At 34.5% G+C, this 23993-nt stretch overlaps 1 protein-coding gene across 21 annotated transcripts in view; it reads right to left on the bottom strand.

The window, feature by feature from the left end:
* Positions 1–23993, bottom strand: part of ANK3 (ankyrin 3) — a 567956-nt gene that overhangs the window by 4122 nt on the left and 539841 nt on the right. For 6 of the 21 annotated variants that reach the window (XM_016127609.2, XM_016127607.2, XM_036222258.1 and 3 more), the window contains 6 exons: positions 21762–21893; positions 20789–20932; positions 18063–18371; positions 17693–17783; positions 15161–15539; positions 3972–4059 (listed from right to left, as the gene is read on the bottom strand). In XM_016127609.2, the coding sequence (XP_015983095.2) occupies positions 3991–4059; positions 15161–15539; positions 17693–17783; positions 18063–18371; positions 20789–20932; positions 21762–21893 (1124 nt within the window). In that variant the 3' untranslated portion in view covers positions 3972–3990. The other 15 variants (XM_036222264.1, XM_036222266.1, XM_036222265.1 and 12 more) reach the window with 6 other exon arrangements.

Raw genomic sequence — 23993 nt, 5'->3', positions numbered from 1 at the left:
AACCTTTAAACAAACAAACAAAAACCTCTTTAGATGATTCCAATGTTCAAATTTGCCAGACAGTGATGTTCTGGAGTAGCACTTTTCAAAGTTTAATGTGCATATAAATCACCTAGGGAATCTATAGATATAGATTCTGATCAGTAGGTTGATGTGAAACCAGAACTTCTGTATTTCTAAGACGACTTCCAGGTGATGCTGATTCTGCTGGTCCACAGACCACACACACCAGGATGATTCAGAGGATCTAGACTACATATCTGTCTCTAACTTCATTTTCTTTGCTTATGACTTTGTATCCACTTGTACTTCTCTAGTCTCGATCTATACCTAACTCCACTCTAGTCTTCAATTTTATTTCAAAAGCCATCTCCTCAAAAGTACAGACTCTGCTCTCGCTAATGAGGGTCACCTTTGCAGGTTAACTCTTACTCATCTTTAAAGACTTATCTTTGTTATGGCTTAAGGAAAGGCTTTTCTGTTATGCCTTCCCTATAGCCCACTGAGAACACCTCGAATTTGTTGCTCTAGTTCTTTTTTCTTTTTACCCACCTTTCTTCCATTCACTTCTTTTGCTTTTCATTGGATCCTGGACTTGGTATTTTCAGCCCCTGAACAATACTTGTCCCATCTCTTTCCCCCTAGCAGGCTGAGTGGTCCAGAAGGGCTGGGGCCATAGAGGTTAAATTCACAATTGTAGATTTAGCTTTTTCACTCTAAGCCAGGTGAAAGGCCAAATATTTTTTGAAGGAATGAATAAAATGAGTCAATTTTTCGACTCAGATAGTGTTGCCCTTGGCAAGCCTGGACACTGTTGCCACTCTTGGCATCCAGGTGGCTGTGAGATCCAAGCCTTTTCCCCAAAGAGGTTTGGAATATAGCTATTCCATCATCTTTTACAGCTTGTATGTAGGGGCCTTAAAAATAAAGTTTTGCTTGCTTGCTCGATTCATTCATTCATTTCCCAGTGTTTTTATTATGTATAGTGTGAAGAAATTTACTACAGGTTGCCTTTGTACATGTATTTGATTTAAAGTGTGCATTTAGGTCTAATGGTCATCAAATACAATTTAACTATTTATATGAGTAATAGTTAAAAGCTAGGTTCTAGGTAAGTTCAAATTTCATTGCTTTTGTGCATCAGCTGTAGGACCTTGGGTAAGTCAATGAATGTTTCAAAACTTCAGTTTCCTCATTTATAAAAAAGGACAGTAGTACTTATAGCATTATTTTGGGGATTATATGAGGTTATGTATATAATCTTATCTAGTACCTATCACACAGTAATCGTTTAATAGACTATGACTATTATTCATAAATAATTTTAGAATGACAGCTTAGTGTAAAGAAAGGGCACTAGGCAGAGTACCAATCTTGAGTCAAGTCCTAGCTCTATCAAGCATAAGCTACGTGACAGTAGAAACGTCATCTGACCTCTGAGCTTTAGTATCCTCATCTATAAAAGGGAGTAAAAAATTTGCTTGACTTGCCTCAAGGCTTGTATGACTGACTACACAGGAAAATGTAAAAGCACTTTATAAACTATAAATCACTATGTACTATGTATAAATCTTTATAGTTTTTTTTTTTTTTAAGCCATTGGCTTTTCCTTTACATTAAAAGTAGGATGCCTGTGACTCAGTATTAAAGAAAAGCAGGTGCAGGTTTCAGATAACTCCAAATTCAACTGGTTCTATAACGGGAAGTAAAAATTTGATGTCACCATCTGAGACTGAAATTTGGCAGCATTCCACTCGCTGAGTTGTTCTGTTATTAAAAAAAAAAAAAAAAAAAAAAAAAAAATGGCCAGCAGGGCTATAAAAGCTCTCAATGTATTTGCAAATTGATTTTTCCAGAATATACACTCCATGTCCTAGAATTCCAGGCAGTATTCTTGGACTCATTTCCTAGGTTCACTTATGGAAAGGAAACACCACCCTGGAGAGTAAAATGAGGCTTATAGTCAAATCAACATTCTTTCCATCTGACATATTGAGTTTAAGTTATTTTCACATTCATATAAATTTTCCTGATGACTTCTTTACAGTGTGGATTATTTATAATCTTAAAGCCTCTTGTATATTTAAGTGACCAAGCAATTTCTATATTAATATTCTAAAGGACCCTGAAAGCATAGCACTGTCATATATATTTTTGGTGTCATTTATTCATAGATATTAGGTATATGTTACTGTGGAAAAATGGCTCAGCTAGCATAGGTGATCTTTCTGGTTCTTTCCTGTCTGGAGTCTATGATTGAACAAGTTGCCAAATTGTTAGGGACCTACTAAAGCTGACTGGACTCTTCAAATTTCATTTTATCTATCATGTATAATTTAAATAGACCAATTCAAAAAAGCAAACTCATACTCAATTTTATTAATTGATATATGTCTTTCACCAAGTTCAGCTGTAAGACATGCATAATAGGAGGCTACATTTTATATATGGCAACACTAATGTCATCCTTAATTTCGTCATCTCTCACCCTTGTCATCCAATAAAAAGCAAGTCATGTAACTGTCTCTTCATTCGGCCTACTTCTTACCATCCCTGCTGCCCAAAGCCAGGATCTGCAATAGTCTCTTAACAGGTTTTCTGCTCATCCAGTTCATTCTCTGCCCTGAGCTAGAGAATGCAAAACAAACTGAATCTTATCCCACCTTTGCCTAAAAACCTTCAATGGTTTCTCACTGCTTTTAGTGTAAAGACTAGAATACTCAGGCTCATAAAGCCTAAATATTTGGATCTTTCCTACCTTTCCACACAATGGCAAAACTCTTCTGCCACCTACACTGACCTGTTCTCAGTTCCTCCTTTACTGTTTCTTCCCACTCTGGCCTTCGTAGAATGCTGTTGCCTGTACCCAGAAGGCTATGCCAAATTCTGCCAAGTTTCCCAGCCCTCACCCAGGTATATAGAAGGCCTCACAGAGAGGAAGTGAAATAAATTTTTAAGTGAATAAATAAATGATAAGGTTTTTTTGGGGGGGGGAGGAGGAATTAAGAATTTATTTGGGTCTTAGTTACAGTTACCTCACATAAAAAATCAGGGACAGCGAGACTAGATAATTTCTCAGTTCCTTACCTTAGCACTTCAAATACCAGTATTCTGGTTAAATGAGGAACAGCAGGCATAAGAAAGTGAAAACTAGAATCTGTTTGCTCTTTGTTACTTTGACCAGTGGGGCTAAGAGAACTACTGAACAGTCTTAAACAGTCTGCTTTGCCTAACGGACTTAGGGAGAATTTTCCAAAGCTCTATCTGCTTTTTCACCCCAAATAGCCTTTCTGATGATTGCTATGTAGAAATAAATAGGACAAAGTAAAATGTAGAAAACAATGTAAAGGAAAATACTTTTCTCTATGAATAAAGTTCAGACAGTTTTAAATAAATAAAGCTCACTAAATGTTTTAACTTAGAAAACACAGTGCCGTTAACCTTCTATTTAATTTGCTTTGGTTTATGTAAAGATATATAAAGTAGTATATAGGAATATCGGTCACTTAAACTTGGCAACCACTATACTTCATCCAAAATTATGTTCTTAGATGCTGTTCTGCTAAAATGGTGAAAGGGTGGATCAATATAAATCTCAGAGTGTATCTGTAAGAATTATTTGTTGCCGAATAGTTTTCCTGTTAGATTGTATAATGCTGCTGCATTTCATACTGAGCCTTTACTCTTAGAGGAGACTAAAAAATCACTATTTATATTTGCTTCTGCAAACATCATTAACATTTAAATTCCTAACTAATTTGTGAGGAGAAAGTTTACGGACTATGAACTAGAGTCCAGTTTTAGTGTGTGTACGTATGCAAACACAGACGTAAGAATAACTACAACTTCATATTGGATATTCAAAGCTGGACTACAGTGACAGAGAAGCAGGGGGGAAGATCTAATCATTTATTTAGTGAAATTAGAGGTTTCCAGGGAGTTAGGTCCTATAGTTGTTGAAAAGAGCTTACCTATCGCCTTGACTGACCGTTATGAGTGGCTCTTCTTTTCCGCATGTCGGATTTCTTTCTTTGTCTTCACCTTATAACCTTCTCCCTGCTTTAGAAGGAATGTTACATGTTAAGATTTCATGGCAAAAGAGTTTTAGTTATAAAGCAGCTCCTGTTCTGGTTCCTTGGGGCTGGATTAGGATAAGTGAAACACAGTTTAAAGCACTTTGTCACTTCATGTCCAAAAATACAATCTGCTTTAACCACACAGCGTAGCATCATCAAGGCAAGCTGGGTAGAACTGTCAGGATGAATACAACAACATAACTGAACCTCACAACAATTCAGTAGGTTAGTGATAAATCAAAAAAAAAAAAAAGAAAATGAGCAGCCTCTCCATTTCCTGTAGTAAGCTAGAAGGAATCACCACTAAAGTTCTAAAGGCACTCAAACCCCAAATATAAAAAATATTAGTAAATTATAATTTATGCCTTCTAAAGTCAGCAGAATTTTTAGCGATCTGCTGTAATGGGAGCATTAATCACAAATTAACACTGTGGAAATGCTGTTGCTCTGAGGGACATTATTTTAACTTGTGGAATTCCAATCCCTCCTTATTCCAGACCAAGCAGGCACCCATTTTCCATAAAACAAGACCTCTCTCTCTTCACTGAGCACCAGGGACATGCTCCTCTGAGAGCAAAGTTTTTGTACAAATACGCACTTTTACCCTATTTGTAATGGAAAACATAGTAGCCTCTCTAATTTTCTGATTTAGTTTTTCTGAGAAGTTTCCAGTTCACTTTTTTTTAAAAATGTAAACATAGGCTATTGAAGTTTCTATTTTTAAAATGAGAAGGGTAAAGATCTGAGAAGAGGGATGAAAAAGAACTAGACATGTTTTCTCGGGGAGATGGGAGATTCATTTGCTCAGCTACACTGTTCAGTAATGAGTTTAGTTCTTTAACTGTCACATTGGAAACAGGCTATTATAAACCCCAAGAGGAGGAGAATCCTACTCAGGTTCAGGTGGGGAATTCAGATGTTCCTATAGAATACACTGTAAAGGGAAAATGTATAGATTTGATACGAGGGTCTTGAACTGAACTTTTTGCCATTCTAACATTTAAACCCTGCATACTGGCTGGAAACCAGCGCTCTCCACCCGTGTTCCAGGAAGGCACTGAGCCGAGGGCCAGACACGGCAGGGGCGGGGCACTGCCGAGGGATTGGGTGGTGGTAGAGGGTTTTCATCTTCTCTTGGAAGCTCGAACCAGCGTGTTCTAACTTCCATAAATGAACTTCTCTCTGTGAAATCTCTGAAGACAGTGGAAGTATATAATGTTAAAGAATGTTAGGAAGAAAAGTCTTTTTCTTTGACCCTGATCAAATGCACAAGATATCAGAAGCAGCAAAAGCTTCAAGCTGCCACACTGCAGATGCTAGCCCGTTAGCGGCAGAGAGTTCACAAAGCTTTTATCTTCTACTTTCTTTAGCAGTCCCTCTCCATTACCACGTCATCGCATTTTCTCTCTTGCGGGATAACGATTCGTCTTATTACTTTCCGAGTGATCTGTAGGAAGCAATAGTGAAAAGTAGAGATTTTCCTGTTTTCTATTTCAAGAGATGACACTACAGCAAACAAATAGTAGGACAGCTAAATTCCAAGAAAAGCATGAAATCCAATGATGATTACTTTTCTGGTGATGAGGTTGCCTTCTTCATCAGTAAAGTGTTCTTCTGTGACAGATTCACCAGGAATGTTTTTTGCTTCCTCTCCCTAAAGGATGTGGCACAGAGATTAGCAACATACAAGATGGACGAATCTCCACGCCACTCCATATGCCACACACATGCTCTGTGGAGTTTTAGAAAAGGTATAGATTCTATTTGCTATTCCAGTGCAAGGGGAAAGGCTGATCTAAAAGTTATTTAGCAGTCAGCAACAATCAAAGCATTAAACCTCACATACGTAACAAGAATGATGGTTAGCAACAAACTCCACGAAGATGAATTTGAAAATATTTAAGTGTAGAATGCAGTAACACATTGTTTTACAAACAAAAAGGTTTCATTTGCTGAAAAAAAATTTAGTTGATAACTAGGGCTCTAATTAGAGCATCTCACTTTCTGTACAGTATTTCTTCATTAGTCCTACCAAATCTCATATCATTTTTGAGGATTACATTTTGTCTCATTTGAATTAAATCTAATACTCCAACTAAGGTCCTATCTTATCGCTCTTTGTTAGTTCCATTACCACGAGAAAAGTTCAGGAAAGTTTTTTAGACCAAGCCTTTCCTAGGTCTTAAATAAATGAAAATAACTGTCCGATTAAGTACATGGTTTCAAAATAGTCACCACATAAAACCCTTTCACTTGAAAATACTATCTAATCCCCACTGCCACGGACAAATAAATGACTAGATTGAGGCTAAAGGAATTTAAGGTATTATCTTGCAGTTAGTGACTGCTGTCTGGTTTAGAAGGGGAAACTCAAAAGATCTTCCTCTGGTGAGTTAAAAAAATGGAATAAATTCTTCTATATTTCTCTACTTATAAGCAGCTTTGTAGATTGAGATGGCTCCTTAATCTCTCTCAATTAGCTCTATCATTGTATAATAAGAAAAACTACTCAGAGCACATTACCTTCTTCACTGGTGTTCAGCTTTAGGTTAGTGCCCCTCACAGTTTTGGGGAACATGGATAAACATCTTCACCTATTAGTCAGACTTCTTGTTGAAAAGGCGACCTGGATAATGCTACAGTAGAGTGTACTGTAGTTCTATACACTGGTGGTTTTACAGGAAAAGTGGCAGATCACAAAAACAGCTGCATTTCTGGGAGAGCCAGGATTCTAGCTCTTTCAGTGTTATTGTCATGATCATTATGTCAGTGCCCACCATGGTGAGAAAATTCTGATTTCTTTGTTGAAACAGGTAGAAAGGGAGTTCTGGTGTAAGAAGACAGAGCAAAGGCTAAAAAACTATTTCAGTTTGCTAACAAAATTCTGTTTTCAAAGTGACTTTGTTGTATTCTTATAGACTGTGGGTTGACAGGTCATGACAATGGGTGGGACATATGAGTCATTTTACTTCATTATGGTACAAAGGTGGGGTGAAAAAAAAAAACAAGATATTTCTTGCTGTTCATGTTTAGTTCATCTTGAATCTTGCTTGTGATTAGTTTCAATTAGTACAGCTGAAGGAAAGAAACTGGAGGAATGTAGGGGTCTCGTGGCTAAATGCACTGATATCTAATATGGTTGGTTTAATATATTTGGGTAAAAAAAGATTTCATTTTATTTTAAAAAGAAAGGCATAAAGACAGCAGAAAAGCCATTAAAAGGTCATGAAAGTCTTCACTATAGTTTAATCACTGAAAAAATGAAATATTTTTTAGCTAACTCTTTGAGATGTCTAGTTCTTCGAGTGTTAGACAATTTGAGGATCTCAGGAAAATCTAGTAAAATAGAATCCTATTGGATATATGAGGAATGGATTGTTTTGTGGGGAAAGATGCCAGTCTTTGAAAGGAATGTGAAGTAGGTATATTTATAAGCATATATAAATATATTATTATATATAACATATATAAAATAGCCTTAAAAAAAAAACAAAGCCTTTCTTGTAAATAATAAGCCATATAAGTTGTTGAGATCTATTCTAGTATGTAAGCATTTTCATTATTTCCTACTGAAAATTCATACCTATTATGCATAGGTAAAGGTATAGATCCATCTCTTAACCTTAAATGGCCATTAGTCAATTGGTACTCTCATAAGGCCAAAATAACAACATAAGGCCTCTGATTATGTAGACACTCAAGTGGATTAGATAGGAAAAACAGTAAAGAGTCACAATACATTAAAAAAAAAAATTCATCCATCTTTAATTTTGTCAAATATATTAGACACCAAGTGTTACTAAAGAGAAGTCTTTGGAGACCTCTCCTTAATGAGAAAAAAATAAATCTCTACCAAGCTTCTAAAGTTCTTGAAAACAATTTGTACTTTTAAGTAAATAAAATTCCCTCTCCCACCCCGGTCTTGTTGATGGCACTACTTTTGCAATACTCCCCCCTCTTTTTTCTTCCCTATGTCAAAGGAAAACGATAGCACACATGGTATTACAGTAGCATCTCTGATGGCCACCTTTAATGATGAGCTGTACTTCCCTTAACTCCTGCTATAAGTTTTTTATTTTATAATTTTTCTCTCTCTCCCCTCAAATTTTTGAATAAAATGAAAGAATAACAATATAAAATATACCAATAGCTTTGATGTACACAATATTAAAACTTCAACTTTCTAAATGGGGTGTATATCATATATATATGCCATATACAAAACTTAGCAGGTTAGTAAGCAATACTTATAGTAAAATCCATTTTTATATTCCGAAAAACTCAGTTTCTGAGAATGTGTATGTACATATACATAACATATACAGATATATCAATCTGAAGCTTATGAAATAGAATGGGTAGATCAAACTTTACATACTTCTGAATTGCTCAGTTTGAAGGAAACATAAACTCTTATCTTGAAAATAAGTAAAAAAGATTCAAAAGTAGAAATAAAAAGTTGACCTATATAGTGAAAATTCACTTATTTGAATTTTACCAAATTTTACAACAGTTTAGCTTTGATGAGTTGGTTTAAGGTTTTTGCCTTTCTAATCATTGAATTTGGTAGGCAAATGATGTAAACAGGCTCATAGGACTGCTTACTTTATTTAAACTGCTTCTAAGCATTTGAAACCACTATGACATCAGATTGTATAGAAATAAATGAATGTAAAATTTAAAGATCCAGAAAAAAATGAGTTTGTTAATTTGACTCATTTCTTAGAGACTTAAAAATATTAAATGTAAAATAAAAAAGTCCACATATGAAACTAGAGAGAAAAATTATAAAATTATATTTTCAACCCCCTTATCATACAAATTGAATGGCTAACAAGACAGATTTGCCTAGACTTGTCATGGAATCCTGAGCATAGCTACCGCTTCCAAAGTTAGCTCTGGGAGGGATAGAACCATCCCAAAGTAGTTTACAGCTTTGTGATTCTAAGTGCTGGGGGGATTACTATAATAAACAGTATAAATATGCTAGTTCAGTCTAGGGTTGGATGGCCTCCATGAAGTAGGCCAAATTCGAGCATTTCAGTCCCGTCGAATAGTTTTCAGGAAAGACAGGCCAATGTAGCCCTCTCATATGGCACTGGAAACGTCTAAATGGCCAAGTGCCTAACTTATTCTAGGAGGAATTTTTTTTTTTTTTAATTAAGTTGAAATTCAACCTTTTCTTATTCTGGAAGAGAAAGAATATAGTACTGTGGAAAAAGCAGGTAGAAGACACTTTACTAGAGGATAAGCGATTAGGTCCCAGAACTACTATTGCCCTGCTGTGAATCTGGATAAATTGACTCATCTCCAATCCTCAGTTTTGTTACCTAGGAAAAGAAGTGCTTCTAATATTGATGATCCCTTTAGGTCCTCCTAAAAGTCTCAGTTTATGTTTCCAAAAGAGATGGTACCCACGTCCCATTTATCATATCCTCCCACGCTCTTTTACATTTGAAAAATTCTAACAAAGAGAAAACAATAGAATTGTGATCCTTTTCAACTGCCCCAAAAATCTGAACAGAAAAATATTTACCAGAATGATTCTTATATATGGAATTTATAAAGATTTTTGTTACACATGTAACTTCCAATTATAATTACAGATATTCTTTAGCTTTTGATTTCTCTGTCACATATAAAGACATTTCTCAAAGCTTAATGATTCTGTGGATACAATGTTATAAAACTCCAGTTATGAAACTCATTCTCTGATGATTCCACTTAACCTCTCTAAAATTACACTGACTTTAAGAAGTGGGTAGTAGAGAACAACTCCTCTTGTTTTATGAAGCCTCAACATTGTAGTGTATTTTGGCCTTTTAAAGTTGTTATTAATAAAAAATGTTACAATTATCTATTAAGCTCAAATATATAATACCTTGAATGAAAGCTAACTTGATAATGCATGTCTGGAAGCTAGAAGACCAAAAGAAATAACTCTCACTGACTTAGGGGTTTGTGATATTTTTCTTGCTTTGTTTTTGTATTCTTCAGAGTAAAACTTCTTTACCCTCCGCCCTTCCACTTTTCATTGTTATTGTGGATTGTTAATTTTCTTCTATCTTATATATAGTCAGCTTCTATTATGGACAGTTATTGTAGAGGAATGAGGTGTGGGTTTGGCTGCAACATGTTGTGTCATATGTTAAGCATAAAAAGTAAGTTATAAGACATTGTCGGGTGAGCTGCTTCTAAGGTTTCACATTTAAAAATACTATTTACTGAAGATATTGATTATGGGAATAGCAAAGAATATGGCTTTAACTCTTTCATAAAGCCAAATTATCTCTGTCCTCCAATTGCAGAAACATGTAGAAAGTGATTATGGGGACATCATAGATAGCAGGTTGAATACTTGCAATTTGGCTTGGCTACATGAAATTTTCAGAGATCACTCCCTATTAAGTTCAAGGTTGATTGGCAGATAATTTAAGATTTAGACAAGGACTTAATTTCTTTAATGTTTTGAGTCATAGAAACACTGTCTTAGATTTTCTTCTCTTCTTTCACTTGACCTACATGAAAAGTACAGTAGCAGGATTAAGAAGTTTTGGATACCTTAACCAACATCTCTGCTCTCTGTTGGGTCACCTGACACTTTGGAAATGAAGGAAAAGTCTGATAAGTGGTTTTCAATAGACATTTCCCTTCTTTCTCTTCAGAGCTGCCAACCAAAGAGCCTCAAGTTATTTGGACCACGTTCGGAGTCTTGGTTGTTGAAAACAGAATAATGGAGTGCAGAGAACAAGGAAACTGACATCAAGAAAGATCTCTGTAAAGACTGAGTAATGAAGACAAAGAATAGGCTGTGAGAAACATCCTGCTGTACCTTACCATGCGTGAGGTGAATGCTTCAAAAGGCCTTTCTGGGGGAAGTTAGTGTTCAGCTATGCTATAATAAGGTGCAATTATACTTTTCATTTCCAGTAAAAATTGCTTCCTATACTTAAAAAATACAGCCTGATTTTTTTGTTAGTCAAGTTAATTTTGCTTGATTTGCATGATGTCACATACATCCATGCCAGGCTGTAACTCCAAATTCTCAGTCACTGATAATGAATAACGGATTTTCATTTCACAACTGTTAAGTACGAATTTAATTCTTTCATCCTCTTTACCTTATCTCATTATAGCCTCTTGGGTTTTAACTGAACATTTCATTTGATATGGACTATTCTCTCACCAAGACAGAATCTTTGTTCATACATATAACACTTCCACAGGGAAAACAGGATACAAATGCCACATTGTCAGGTCTAGACAGACTACTCACTACCATGCAACATGACTTTCTCCTTTTTGTTGTTTTTATAAGCTTTCAAATGTGCAAACAAACGTACATAGAGCCATTTAGTTATGCATGCTGAATTTTCAAAACCATAAGAAAGAACTTTCTAATAATACGGTGATGCTCCATAGTGATCTGGCTACAGGATACCTTTATAATCAAACGCCGGCGAGTAACTCGGGTAGTAACTCTCCGTTCTTCCTCTGAGCTTGAATCACTGTCACTGTGTTTCAAGTCCTGATAAATGCATGTTTTAGTATAATTTACCATCACATTTAAAATAAAAGACATTCTGAGAAAGGAAATCAAAAAATAATTACTCTTACTTGCTGGTTTTCCCACCTAAGGAAAACCATGATATATATTTGTGAAAATCTTAAAAAAAGTAGAAGAGAATTTTGATCAGGAATCTAAATGAAATTAACCTGTGCATATATATTATATAAAGTATATACAATATGTTATGTTCTTACCTACACACACACATTTATGCATAAATGTGTATGTATTTAATTAGCTTGGTCTTTATGTGCATATATATGATAAAGACCAAGGTAATTAAATTATAAATTAGTAACAACAATTTTAGACTTTTTTTGGTCAGAAGCTACATGCTAATTATTAGTTTGAAAAAACATGAATATTCACTTAAACTAGTTTTAAATCTATATACAGTTGAGTTGAATGTGTAACCTTATAGTCTAGGCCATATTTCACTCGATCTATAGAAAAAGGCACAGGATTTCCAATTTTTATGAAACTTTGGTCAGATTTGACAAATTTGTCAAAAGCTACTTTGAACTTTATAAAAAGTAAAGAATTTATATCAGCAGAACTTATCACATATATTTCTATTGGGAGGTTTGTATCAGCATAATTGGTACTCAGTAAGTTTATTCAAATGAATGAAGGAATAATGTAAACCATGTGAATGCTTGCCTTATTTTAAAGAACTGATATGAAGTTAGAATAGAAAAAACATTTGACAGACAAGAATATGGTACAGACAGAATACGGTAATTACACAAATATTAATCTTTAGGCAATAAGAATAGGAATATGGAAAAACTACCAAGTGGTAAACAGTTCATAATTCAAAGGGAAAAGTGCCTTTGGATTCTACTTAAGTGTCATAGTGAAGAGTATTTAATTTTAATGATGGAATTCTGAAAATAATTCTAGTATTTTCTAAGTATACTGGTTGTCTCAAATCTGATAGCTGTCGAGACAGAAGCTGTAGTTAATACACATTGGGCAAATCAATGGCAATACTGGTAAAAATGAGGAAAAAACAAGTAAAATTGTTATGGGAGTTATAAGTACTGATATGTCTTAGGAAATATCAGTCAGATAATAAAGTAGGCCATTTTTCACCAAAGGTAAACTTAAATATTTAAAAATAGTAATATCAACCTTGACTGTGGGAAATTTCATCCAAACAAAATAGCATACTAAATAATATGTCAAAAGGAGACAGTTTTTGAGCTTCTTACTCTTTAATATTGGCTAAGTTCTCTATTACTTTTAAAGCTTTTTAGAAAAGGACTGTAAATTCAAGACACTTAGAATGGCCTAAGTATTATGAAGGGAGGCCCTGCAATGGCTCAAAAAGGCGGTAAGAGGAATTCATAGTTAAAGAAAAGAATTACTAGTCAGCATTCAGAGATTAATAGGTTAGATGAAGCAGAAGGGAAAATTCAATCTGACTATCCATACATGGAACTGTAACCTGGGGAAAATTTTTCACTTTGGTATATTTAAAAGCAGAAGAATACATGTTAATGCAAACACCAATGACAAACCTAGATGTTAATTATATCATAAGTCTATCCAGAACCATCTGAGACCAGCGCCTCACATGAAGAAAAAGTGGCCAATGTTTTAGTTTCCACCCTCTCCCTGAGTTTCTGCTCATCTTGAGGTGAAGGGTAGAGAGATTTCCTCAGGCAGTAGTGGGATTTCCTCAGGACTCTAGAAATTGGTAAAGAGGGTAACTAGGAGCACAACTGAAATTATCTCAGTACTCCTTGAATGGTTGCTGCATGAAAAGAGATGGAAAAATGGCAGAATTTTACCTTGTAACAGCAGACAGTCATCCGTGTAAGAGCCGCACCCGGACTTTTGACCTGATCATTTAGGGGACAAAAAGGGGGCTGTTTTTGGAACTCATACAGCAGATGACCTAGTTGTTATTATATACTATGGTATGGTCTAGGCACAAAAGGCCCATCCTGAACACCTTTGGATTTCTTCTGAAGCTGACCTCCATTATGAAGTTTTATGCTCATGAAGACTTTATGCACTGGGATGAGTGACCAATACCAAAAGCACAAACTCACTTAAAAGAAATCTCACAACCATTTTCTAATAGTAATTATTTTCCATTACTGATGAACTCGGCTGAGTTTCCTTTGAGGGTTATAACTTGTTTTTAAACCCTCTGTATGCCTTCTCCGTGCTTCCCCAATCGCCAATATGTATGAACAAGTACGTACAAAGAAGTGCTTATTTATAATTTGATTTCAGAACTTCTCTGTTGATTTTAATAGGCTTTTGCGGAATAAATTTTCATGGTTAAAACATCAGTACATTATTGCTTCTCCTTATATTTCTGGGCTCATTTTAAAAAGGAACATTCTATTAAGAGTCATACTGCTTACATGTACTAAAAGTTAACTAAAAGACAGAAATTGAATTCAAAACTACAGAAAGGCCTGACAATTTTACTTCCTGTCACTTTCTAACCTAACAAGCAAGAAAATGGTCAAAAGATAGCCTGCAGAAGGAAAAATGAAAGGATATGATTAATTAAGCTGATAATTATCTCCTGAGTGGGAGTTTACTATACACATTTTCTAAAACCTCAGATTAATCAGGGACTCATTTGTCAAAAGATTTTTTTCTACCTAAAACACAATGGTAGAGCTTAAGTAAACTAGATGTTACAGGGAAAATGACAAGTGCTACTTTTCCAAAGATGTGTAACTCTCTATCTATTGTACAGTTCATGAAACACAAAATTTGAGAGCAAAAAGCAGTTAAAAATTGTAAGAAATGCAGCTGATTTTTACTATTTATATCCTTCTGACTCATATAATTTCAACTTTTTAAAAACATCTAAAAATGATAAACCTCAAAAAAAAATTAGATGGTACCACAAAGAGCAAGCAAATAATTCTACAGCAGTAGGTTTTAAATTAAAAACAAATGTTAAGATTTACATTTTATCATTATAAAATTAAGATAACACTTCTGACTTTAAATTTCTAAATGCTGTCAACCAACTGTGGTATACACCCACCTCATTTACAGGGTTAGGAACTTTGTTTCTTCAATTTTAAAAACACACTTTCAGACAATAGACCTTACATACAGTAGAACTCTAAGATGGGTCACATGGTATAAATTCTTTAAATTACACAAAAGAATTAGAAAGGGTCAGGATAATCACCCCCCTCGCATAAGAAAGAAGACTGCACTGGGAGCTAGGAAACCTAAATCCCAGATAAAATAATACTAGACCTTAAATTAGCCTCTCAAGTCCTTTTTCCTTCTGGAAAATGGCTACAGATGCTTATTCCTTTTCCTACCTTAGGAGTGAAGGTAAAATCAAATAGCATATGTTTTACTCAGTATTTTCTTTGCTCCAATATTAATGTTACAATTTTTGATCACACACTGATAATTTGGAAATAGAAACGAACCTCGGGCCAAGTGCTACAAAATTAATCCAAAGAAGCAAACATCGATACTTTCAGTAAAGGACAGCATACTGAATAACTAGATGACATACCTTTTGCTCAGACCCACTGGACCCCTCTTCTTCGTGGAGGTTAAGTCTTGGCTTGCCATCTGCAGGAGAAGTCCTACTCATCTTTTTCATACTGACAGGCACACAGGGTTTAGGCTCTTCTATTACAAACTTGCTGGTTTCTTCTAGAGATTTCTGATATGCTGCTAATGATGATGCTGGTTCCTCAACATGACCATATCCATGTATTTTTGGTTTTAGAGTTTCCTTAGCGCTCTGTTTCCCTACGTCATTTTGGGGTTCCGAAAAGTAAGATTTTGTCTTTGCTTCTGGAGTGACTTCTGCATGGTTTCCATTTGCTTCAAATTTCCCAGGTTCTCCTTTGAGATATGAGGTAATGGAATCTCTACATTGGTCTGGGCTGCAAAAGATAAAATGTGGAAATTTACAATGGCTGAAAATGGGCTTCGGAAGGTCTAAAATTTTAACAACCATGTTTTTAACTACTTTTGAAGGCAAATAGACCTGAAAAAACTGGTCACTGGACTTCAAACTGTGAGGGGCCATCATGGGTGTGGGCGTATATGGGGGTGAGGAGGTGCTACACAGGCCCCAGGCATCCCTTGCACTCTAGCTCCCAACCTGGCTAGCTGAATCAGGTTGCTTCTTACAGCCCTTTTATAGCCCCTTGATTCTCTATCTTAAAAAGTAAGCCTGAGCAGTTCATGGACAGCTCAGTTTCAGACCCACCAATCTAAAAGAGGAGGAAATCTCAAAATGCTGTTGCACTGCCAGTGAAAATACTGCTGACAAAGAACAAAGTGACAAAGTTCTATGATGAACGCTCTGGCATCCCCAAGAACCCCAAATTCCCGTTTTTGTGTTTCCAATTGTAATTCCTGCCATCATGCTTTTCCAACAGTCTCACCCTTACTTGGTTCTCATGGCTCTCCACGCCTGACCACTGCTGACACTCACTGGTGATCAGGATGCTGGTGCTCACCCACTGCTTCTACTTCCTGGGAGGACTATTTTGCTTTCAACAATTTCTCTTCCAATACTTCAAAAAAATTGATTTATATTTTTTCCTAGTTTCAGTATAAACTTTTACTTTGTAGGTTATAGGTTGCTTTTGGTATCTTTGCTTATTACCTATAGAATTCTGAAGGCATTAACCAGAGCAATGTTTTATATGTATAGTGTGTGTGGATACTTATAAATCAATTTGATTAAACATAATCATTTAAAAAATATCAGCAGTACACCCTATTCTGTATGTGTAAGGACAAACAGTCCCAGCGTACTGTGAAGATCCTATAACAACTGTTAAGTTTGCTTCCTTTCAAGCAACTATAAATTATGTGACATCAAAATTAGTGCTATTTGTCATCTTTGCAATTCTCTCTTTGGAAGGCTGAACACAGAAGTCATTCATGCTACCGTTCTTCAAAAGGAATTTTGTAAACTCTCAGTTTGGGAATTTTTATTGAGCAAGAAGCTTGTCAGCAATATGAAAATATTAAATATGGTTATGAAATAATCTTTTTTTGTATCCAACTTATATTTTACTTCAATGGCAACTAGTGATAAATTTATTTTAGTCCAATATGTGCAAACTGTTATTCAGAGACTATTTGCATCAGTCATTTGGCAGGCATGCTACATGCTTTCTTTTTTAATCTTTAAACCTGTTTGAGGAAAGTAGTCATATTCTTATTTCTGAAACTAATTAAAGCAATATTCTTGAAGCTTAGAAGCTTATTAAAAGTCACTAAGTGTAAACCTAATGATGGTGGGATTTGAACGAATGTCTGGAGGACATCACATCTTTCTAGAATAAGGCCACTATACAAAGAACCAGATTCATTATTAAGGAATTATTTTAGTTATAAACAAATATCAATCATGGCAATATTATTTGAGGTAAAGAATTACATACATTACATTGCAGATTATGTGAAACATGTAGCAAAAATAAAAAATATATATACATAAAATGTTAAGTGTTTTACCATAGTAGATAGATGACTTTTCATTTTTCTTCTCTGTATTTTCTATTAACACATTTATAAAAATGTATGTAAATAAATCCACCAAAATTTTAATGGTGGTTATTGCTAGGTGGTGGGGTTGTACTGATTTTAAATTTGCATTTTTAAATGTTATATATAAACATACTTATGTTTGCAGTCAGGAAATAGAAATGTTTATATTTCTAAAAGACTTGGAATTTATTACATTATTTTGAATGAGCATTAATTACTGATTATGTGAAAAGAATAATACAAGTAAAAAGAGTAGTTGTCTGAAGTAAAAAAAAACATAAATGTTTGGCATGTATGTAAAACTTTCTTCATTTTAATTCAGGCTGTTAATAGCTTTAAGAATTACATTTGAGTTTAACGTAATTTTCCCTGTCTAGATTAGCAGAATGAACCAACCTTTAAAGCAGGTATTATGACCAAACTGGAATGGTAACTTAGAAAAAGAATAACTGCTGTGAAGCACATATTTAAAGCAAACTATTAAATGTAACCTGTGTTTCATTTCTCTTTTTCTGAAACAGAGCCATACCTGTCATCCAGTCGATCTAGTAACCCACCAGTTATTCTTCGAGCCTGAGCTGGGGATTCTAGGTTTCCACTTGTGGTCTCGTTCTGCCAACCTGTAATTGAAGACATTTCCAGTTCTGCTTGCTGAACACGTTTAAGAATAGCCTGTACCTTTTCTTCTGTCATCTCCTCAGACTCTACTCCTTCTTCAAGTTGAATGTCCTCAAATAGAGATATGAGTTTTTCTTCCATCAAATCCTCATCAGGACCAGATTTTCCATTCTCTTGCTGCTCAGAGCTAACTCCTACTTTTCTAGTCTGTTTCAATGCCTCTGCTGGTTTGACATCTTTTGAGACCCCAGCCATATTTCCGAGGTATTGAGGATACTCACTCAGACACACCATCTCCAACTGGCTCTCATCTACATCCATTGCTTCAGGCATTTCTGTTAAAGGCATTGAGTCTTCAAGTTTGCTGTCTTCTAAGGAAGTATCTTCTGCAGTTACAACTGGAGGTCCATCTGCTGAATGCTCTACATTTCCCTGGGAAGGCACTAGCCCATCGCTCAGTCTACTGGGGGTTCTAAGGGGAGATTCTATGCTAGATATATCACTAAAATAATCATCTTGCTGGAAAGGGGTGGGTGGTGTGTAGTGCAACCCTGTGGGAGTTTCCAGTTCCACTTGAAGGGAAGGATAACCTATGGAAGACAGTACATTTGGACTGACTGGAATGAATTAAGAATACATCAAACAAAAACACATGGAATGACTTAAATTATATCAGGTATGAAAAACGTATGATGAATTACAGAATGTTGATAAATTTATTGTTTAATTCAATTAAATGTAATACAATAAAAGACTAGTGCAAACTATAATAAAATGGAATGCTAATTAAGATGTAGATTGTTTCTCTCAATTTTGGTAATTTTAATACAGTAACTTAAATATACAGACTAATTTTATGCTATACAAAGTTATTTGTCATTACATAAGATATGTATTTATTCCATGGCCAAATTTATTATCTTTCTACTTTTAGCCTGCAAAATCCATATTGTGGTGGACTGAATATAGCAAGCCACAAGAAACCTATTTTTATAATTATTGATAACTTACTTTAAGAACGATACATATGAGTAATTCTACCCAACTCTAATGTTTGTTTATTTCACATGAAATTTACAACAAAGAAAAATGAATTTAATCTTTGGAAAAAAATGATTTTAGAGCAGTAGCACTAGAAAAAAAATAAAAGATGTTAAGAAAAACAGCTAATAGATATTAGGAAAAGGATTTAAAAAACCAATAAGGTAGAAAAGACTCCACGTAAAGTCTTCATGTGTCATAATGTGACAGAGATGAAAAGGTTGTGGTATATGTGGAGGTTTTGGTAATAAGGGTCCATTCAATCACAAATCAAATAAAGAGAGAAAAAAATGATACACAACAGAGACAGGAGGAAAACCATTTGCAAAGAGCTCTGTGAATACTCACGACAATGTAAGAAAACGGAGTTTTATTAACCAGACTACACAAACGGAAGGAAGGAGCAATGCCCATATTTTAAACTTTGCTGTGTGGACTAAGGGAGTATTTTTCTCCTTGAGCAGAGAGAAAAGTTAACAATGGTCTGGTCATGGTGAGGAAAGGAAGTTTCACGAAAGCGAAGAGGAGAGCCAGGAAAAAAAAGGCAACCAAGCACATTTTTGGAATTCTCAGTCTACAAAACTAAAGCCTAATTTTTCTGTCAGTCCAAGATAAATACCAACTTAGCTTTTGTTGTAAATTCATATTACTATAGGTAAGAGAACATTTTTCTATTATGGTCACCTATAAACCAGAATCATGAAATATATAAACCAGAATGTTCAAAAAGTTGGCTAAGATTATTAGGTTTATAATCTGCACAAGTGAAATCTCATATATACATCCCCAAATTTCCATAAGCATTTTTAAAATAAGAAATATATTAAGATGTAGCAACAAAAAGCCTTTGTGAATTTATTTAATAATAATCAATTTAAAATGTTAAAATTAAATGCAGCTTTCAATTCCATTGAATATTTCCATTGTTTCTAGGGCTCTTGTTTATTAGAACTACTATTCTTAAAATTTTTTCCCAGTAAAGAATATTAAAAGATTCTATAAACTATAACTTGACAATAATTCATAACTTGTTATAAAAGTGGTAAATCTTCAGTGCAAAAAGAGTTTGGTTATCAACATACATCTCACATATAAGACAAGCCCTTGAAGGGAGATTTTATTCCACAGTTATGTGGTATTTATAAGCGTGAAAAGAAAGTGCTTTTGACATTATTACCCATCATGTTTATAAGGAAGATGAGCATCTTGAAAAGCACTTTAAGATATTTGTTATACTTTTCTTACTACTTTGACAAAGCCCAGATTTACATAATGAAGGAAATTTATTATATAAATTCAGCTAATGTAAAAGTATATTATCAGTGATATCTATGCTCATAGAATTAGAAATCATGCTGCTGCTTTTTATACACGATAGATCAAGTAGGGTTTTTCCTCCCAAACAAATAGATGGCCACATATGGAGTTAAAATAATGCTAAATAACTAAAACATGTTTTTGAGTGAGTAATGTATCAAATTAGACTTTTTTCAGTACATGCTTAAATACCTCGTCCCAAAACAGTAATTCACTATTTTATTCTACAATTTGTATACTATATTATACTTGATCCAATACTTTACTTGGTAAAAATAGCTCACAATTTGGTTTTACCTGTATATGAATAAAATACACTAGTTTTTAAGGTTAATATGAAAATGACAAAAGCAATGCATTCTCTAGATATTAGTTGTTTTTTTTTTTCATTTGGTAATACAACACATTTTAAATACAATTTTTTCAGATAACATGCTTTTTTACCTCATTTATATTTTGTGTAACAGAGGCATTTATCAACTTTGGTCTATCAGAGTGTATATTTTCAGACTGGCAGATAAAATGCTGTGACAATGAGAAATTAAGTCAAGCAAATCACAACTTAGTTGTTTTTTTACCCGACCGCCTTGTCCGACACTTTCAAATTTTATCAAATGATTAAATAAATATGAACACTGAATTCAATTACCATCAACAGGGTCATGGAAAACATTGTTCTCATCTGCAAAACTTCTGGTGCCTGAAATATTTCCATAATCAAATATTGGTCCTTCTAGCAGAGTCACTATATCTATTCGATTAATTTTTGTCAAGACCGAAGTTAAGGCATCAGCTGAAAAAGGAGAAAAAAAGGTTGAAAATCCAATTAAATTATTTCCTTCCAGTCATCACAGCATATTCACAAGCATGGCTTTTGCGACACCCCTTAAGTATCACTACCCAGAGGGCTCAGAAAACCCACCGCTACAGAGAAGACCTGTTAGGGTCTTAATCACTCTGGTGACAGCAGCATATTCATTCCACTACAAGACGCAGAGCAGATGAGCTTCACAATAGCTAGCCTTTTAAGCCCTTTTCTGTCCTTTTTGGCAAAACAGGTCACCCTCATATTTGATGTTTAGCATTTTAATGACTTACTAAACTCAGGATGACATAGGCAAACGTGCAATAACTTTTTCCACATTGTTGTGGGTTGGTACTTAACAGTATATCACCACTCCCCAACTCTGCCCCCTGCCACAAAAGACCCCAACACTATTAGTAGATTCTTTGCCACCATAGACCGAGCTGAATAAAATGATTTGATTCCCTAATTCGATCTTGTCCTTCTCTACCTCCCTGCCTGTCCATCTTTGGCAACAGCAGTCACTTTAGAGTGTTTCTGACTACCATCGCATGATTTCGCAGCTAGAATTATATTTTCAGTTTTGATGGTCACAGAGAACTACAGACAAAATGCAAAGAATTCCCTACCACTTGGCTTTCTGAAAAGCTTCCTTAACAACAGAAGTTTAGAATATTAGCACTAAATTAAAAAAGTATGACTTCAAAAGACTTGCTATTATGTTATGATCACTCTGATTTTAGTAACAGTTGGCTCATCTAAAATACTAGATATATGCAATTTCATTGAAAGTTGAAGTAATATAATTTCAGCATACTTGTAGCATTTTTTCCGTCTCTGGTAACCCATTTTTTTAATAACATGAAGCTTTGAGAAATTAAAGAATTTGGATTTTCCACACGTATTTGATTGATTTCATCCACTGAAAAATTCAGTTCCCTTGCCAGTTCTGTAGAAAGGAAAAAGAGTTATTAACATTTTGTGCTCTGCTCTTATCACATATATTTTATAACTGCCACATAAAAGAAAAAAGAATTTTATAGTAAAACCTAAGTGCAGCCTTGGGCATTAATCTTTATATCCTTGATTTCACAGGAAAGTACTAATCATACACAGGCTATGATTTAACTCTAATGAGTTACTTAGTTACAATGAGATTCCATTGAATAATTTTATGAAGATTCTCTATTTGTACAAAGAGGATATTGCTGGATTCTTTTAATTCAGGCAAATTACTCTTTCAACTTGAGTAAACTTCATACAAGATATGTAGGGATATACACTTCATAAATATATGGCACAAGACATTCTGGCAGGGTTTTTCCTAGGCAATCTTCATGAAGTACACCTTTTATTCACATGTTATTGTGTATGGCTTGCAGTTTTCTAAACTCCACTTTGGAGGTAAACGATGACCCTCAGCCAGATTACAGTCTATGATATGCTGCCACTTGTGTAAAAAAAAAAAAAAAAAAAAAAAAAAAAACTGAAGAGAGATGGCTTTCTGTCCATCTAAATGTATACACCCATACCCTCTATCTTGTTAATGCAGACAGGGTCTTTGGAAAGATAAGGTGAGTATTAGTGGCTGTCTTGGGAGTGGGAAATGTAGGAGTCAAAGATGAGGAGACTTTTCACTGTGTTTTTTGTACAATTAAAATTTATCAGCTATATAGTACCTTAAATTATTGTAGAAAAGTAAGAAAGGGGAAAAAAATCTTTTCATGGAAAAGGAATTGGTCAAGATTTCTCTTGCTTAAGAAATATTTCCAACAATTTGATAAACAATCCATGTGCTACACAAAAGAAATTAATGTAATGCAATAGCTTGCCAACTTTTGATGAGGGCTTACAGTTAAAAGTATACTGTATATCACAGTGTTGATATAAATGAAACCAGATATTTGTGGAGCAAAACTAACCTTAATACATGTGACACACAGCTATTTCCTTTTCCATTATATTCCATTTAAAAACAAAAAGCTTGAACTCATTTCATGACTCACTAGTGACCCATGGTTAGAATACCGCCATTTAAACTATGTTTATCGGTTGTTACTCATCCACCTATTTTTTCAGAGCTCCGCTAGGTTCCTTGCCATACTAACAGTATGTCTAAGAGCAAGGGACTGGGTGGAAGGAGAGAGGAAGGTTTAATACATGAAAGGGCGGGGGTAGGACTTAGGACATTCAAAGGAAAAAAAATTAGATGACCTTGTTTGTCATGATCTAGTTTCATACTCTCCCTTTTAACAGCATAAATAATTGCTTCCCTGAGTATAGAATGTAGGTCAATGATGATATGCAAGATTACTCTAGATATGAAAATAATTTATTTTGTTTTTTGGCTGTACCTTAAAAAATATGCACTCAACTTACAGAAGTTAAAATTTCTCTGATTCATGGGAGGTAGAATTTTTAGGGCCCAGTTAACATGGAAACTCCAAAGCAGAAATGTGCAGTTGTCACAGAACCTTATCTTCATTTTTAATGAAGCGTAATCAAGCTAAATAGTCCTTTCTACACACATCATAAATGGTCTCATTTCACAGAACCATTGTAAATTGAATAGATATATTAGTGTCCTATTTTTAAAAATTTTAATTCAAAATTTGAACCTTTGTTTTCTTATATCGTTATTGAAAATGGTCATTTTCTTTTTTCAAAGTGATATAAGATTTCATTTCAAATAAATCTGAGCATAAAAATGAGTCTACTTAAAAGTAACAGGTAAACATATAGATAATATATGTATATCATAAAAATTGTGAAGATGACTCATGAATGATTAAGATTTGTGAAACCTAGGCATGAATTAACTGTTGCCTAAGAGAGCTGCTCTAAGGGCATAAACTATGTTTAAAATTTTGAATTATTTAAAAATAGGCTTTAGCTATGTTTTCTTTTATGCCACAAAATAAGGTTGCTACTAGGTAAAAGGTTATCCTATATCATCAGAAATGGCATTGTGAAGAAAGTGCTTAAATTTAAGGTAAAATCAGATTTAAATTTCTATTCTTCAGTGTATATGCATAGAATTATGGGTGAT

This window comes from Rousettus aegyptiacus, unplaced genomic scaffold, assembly GCF_014176215.1.
Source record: "Rousettus aegyptiacus isolate mRouAeg1 unplaced genomic scaffold, mRouAeg1.p scaffold_m13_p_6, whole genome shotgun sequence".
Taxonomy (NCBI): Eukaryota; Metazoa; Chordata; class Mammalia; order Chiroptera; family Pteropodidae; genus Rousettus; species Rousettus aegyptiacus.
This window is presented reverse-complemented; position numbering and strand designations above follow the sequence as displayed.